The sequence below is a fragment of the Carya illinoinensis genome, chromosome 6, assembly GCF_018687715.1.
Source record: "Carya illinoinensis cultivar Pawnee chromosome 6, C.illinoinensisPawnee_v1, whole genome shotgun sequence".
Lineage (NCBI taxonomy): Eukaryota > Viridiplantae > Streptophyta > Magnoliopsida > Fagales > Juglandaceae > Carya > Carya illinoinensis.
The window spans coordinates 13471684-13473306 of record NC_056757.1 but is presented as its reverse complement, the minus strand read 5'-3'; the positions used below and the strand labels follow the sequence as shown (position 1 = coordinate 13473306).

Genomic DNA, 1623 nt, shown 5'->3' with positions numbered 1-1623 from the left:
TGATAAAATTAGAGCAGAAATTCATGCTTTTAATCAATTAAAATCACAACTTTGATTTATTCATTTTTTCATATAAAACCAATGATAAAGTAATGAAAGAATTAATATATATTGGTTCCAAAAGCATTAAAAATGCAATAATTCAACTCAATCAGTGAACCTCAAGCCCTTTTCAAACCAACCAGAGGGCTAAGGCAAGGGGATCCCTTATCCCCTTAACTTTTTATCATATGTGCTGAGGCTCTGTCTTGCATGCTACAAAAGGCTGAGGCAGTGGGAAGTCTATCTAGTGTTCCCATTGGGAAAGGTCCCCAAAGAGTAAGCCACTTGTTCTTTGCTGATGACAGCATGATTTTTTGCAAGTCAAATTCTCTGGAGTGGAGTAGGCTGATGAGAATTCTAAGTATCTATGAGAGGGCCTCGGGTCAGGTGCTTAACAAGGAGAAATCTTCCATTTTCTTCAGTAAAAACACTCCTCTAGACAATCAGCACATCATATTGAGTATTGCTGGAGTCAAGTCAACGGGTTCCTTTGACAAGTATTTGGGGCTTCCTGCAATGGTGGGTAGATCCAAAACTACTGCATTCCATAGTCTTATTGATAGGACTTGGTCTAAGATAACAAACTGGAAGACAAAGTGCCTCTCAACAGCTGGCAAAGAGGTACTTATTAAATCAGTGTTGTAGGCCATACCTACTTACACAATGGGGATTTTCTTGCTTCCTCAATCTATCACAAGAAGATTGGACCAATTGTTGAGAAAATTATGGTGGGGCTCAAATGAAGATCATGCCAAGATTCAGTGGGTAAAGTGGAGCAAACTGAACAAGAGGAAAGACCTTGGTGGGCTGGGATTTCAAAATTTCAGTAGTTTTAACCTTGCCCTCCTGGCCAAGCAAGGTTGGAATATCCTCACCAATCCTAGCTCCCTTTCTGCTCAAGTGCTTAAACAGAAATATTTCCCCTCGGGAGACCTGCTGCATGCTAAACTAAGCTATAGACCATCTTTGGCCTGGAGAAGCATGTTGGCAGGAGTAAAGTTATTGAGGGAGGGCCTACAATGGAGTATTGGAAATGGACACAGTGTTAGGATCTGGGAGGACAGATGGTTACCCAGATCTATCTCTTTAACTACAGGTAATAGGAGTAATGGGGACAACAGGGTGGAATGGGTGTCAGAACTTATAGAGCCCGTGATGAAGACATGGAATGAAACCTTACTCAACCAATGGTTCCCTACACAGCAGGTATATCTCATCAAATCCATCCCTATCAGTTTGGGAAACAGAGAGGACAAGCTGATTTGGTGTGGTACAAACAATGGTCTCTTCTCAGTAAAAAGTGCATACCACTTACATAGGCAAATTCTATCCCTCAAAGAATAAGGGACTTCTAGTGAACATGATCAGAGTGAGTTCTGGAAGTTTATGTGGAAGTTACAGGTCCCCAATACTGTCAGAAGCTTCCTTTGGAGAGCATGTAACGAGGTTCTCCCTACTTTTGACAATCTGCAGAGGAGAAAACTGAGAGAACATAGCCTATGCCCAATCTGTGGAGTTGGAAGAGAGACCTCAGGCCATGCACTTTGGGGATGCACTGCTGCTAAGGATGTGTGGGGGCAA

At 42.1% G+C, this 1623-nt stretch overlaps 1 protein-coding gene across 1 annotated transcript; it reads left to right on the top strand.

Moving 5' to 3' along the window:
- Positions 1 to 252: 252 nt before the first annotated feature.
- LOC122312640 lies at positions 253 to 687 on the top strand. The gene has a single exon (XM_043127300.1). It carries the CDS (start codon positions 253 to 255, stop codon positions 685 to 687), a length of 435 nt encoding a protein of 144 aa, XP_042983234.1.
- The last annotated feature ends 936 nt before the right edge of the window (positions 688 to 1623 follow it).

Bases quoted from the DNA above. Each gene is read 5' to 3' on its own strand.
- LOC122312640 (XM_043127300.1), top strand. From the start codon at position 253: ATGCTACAAAAGGCTGAGGCAGTGGGAAGTCTATCTAGTGTTCCCATT.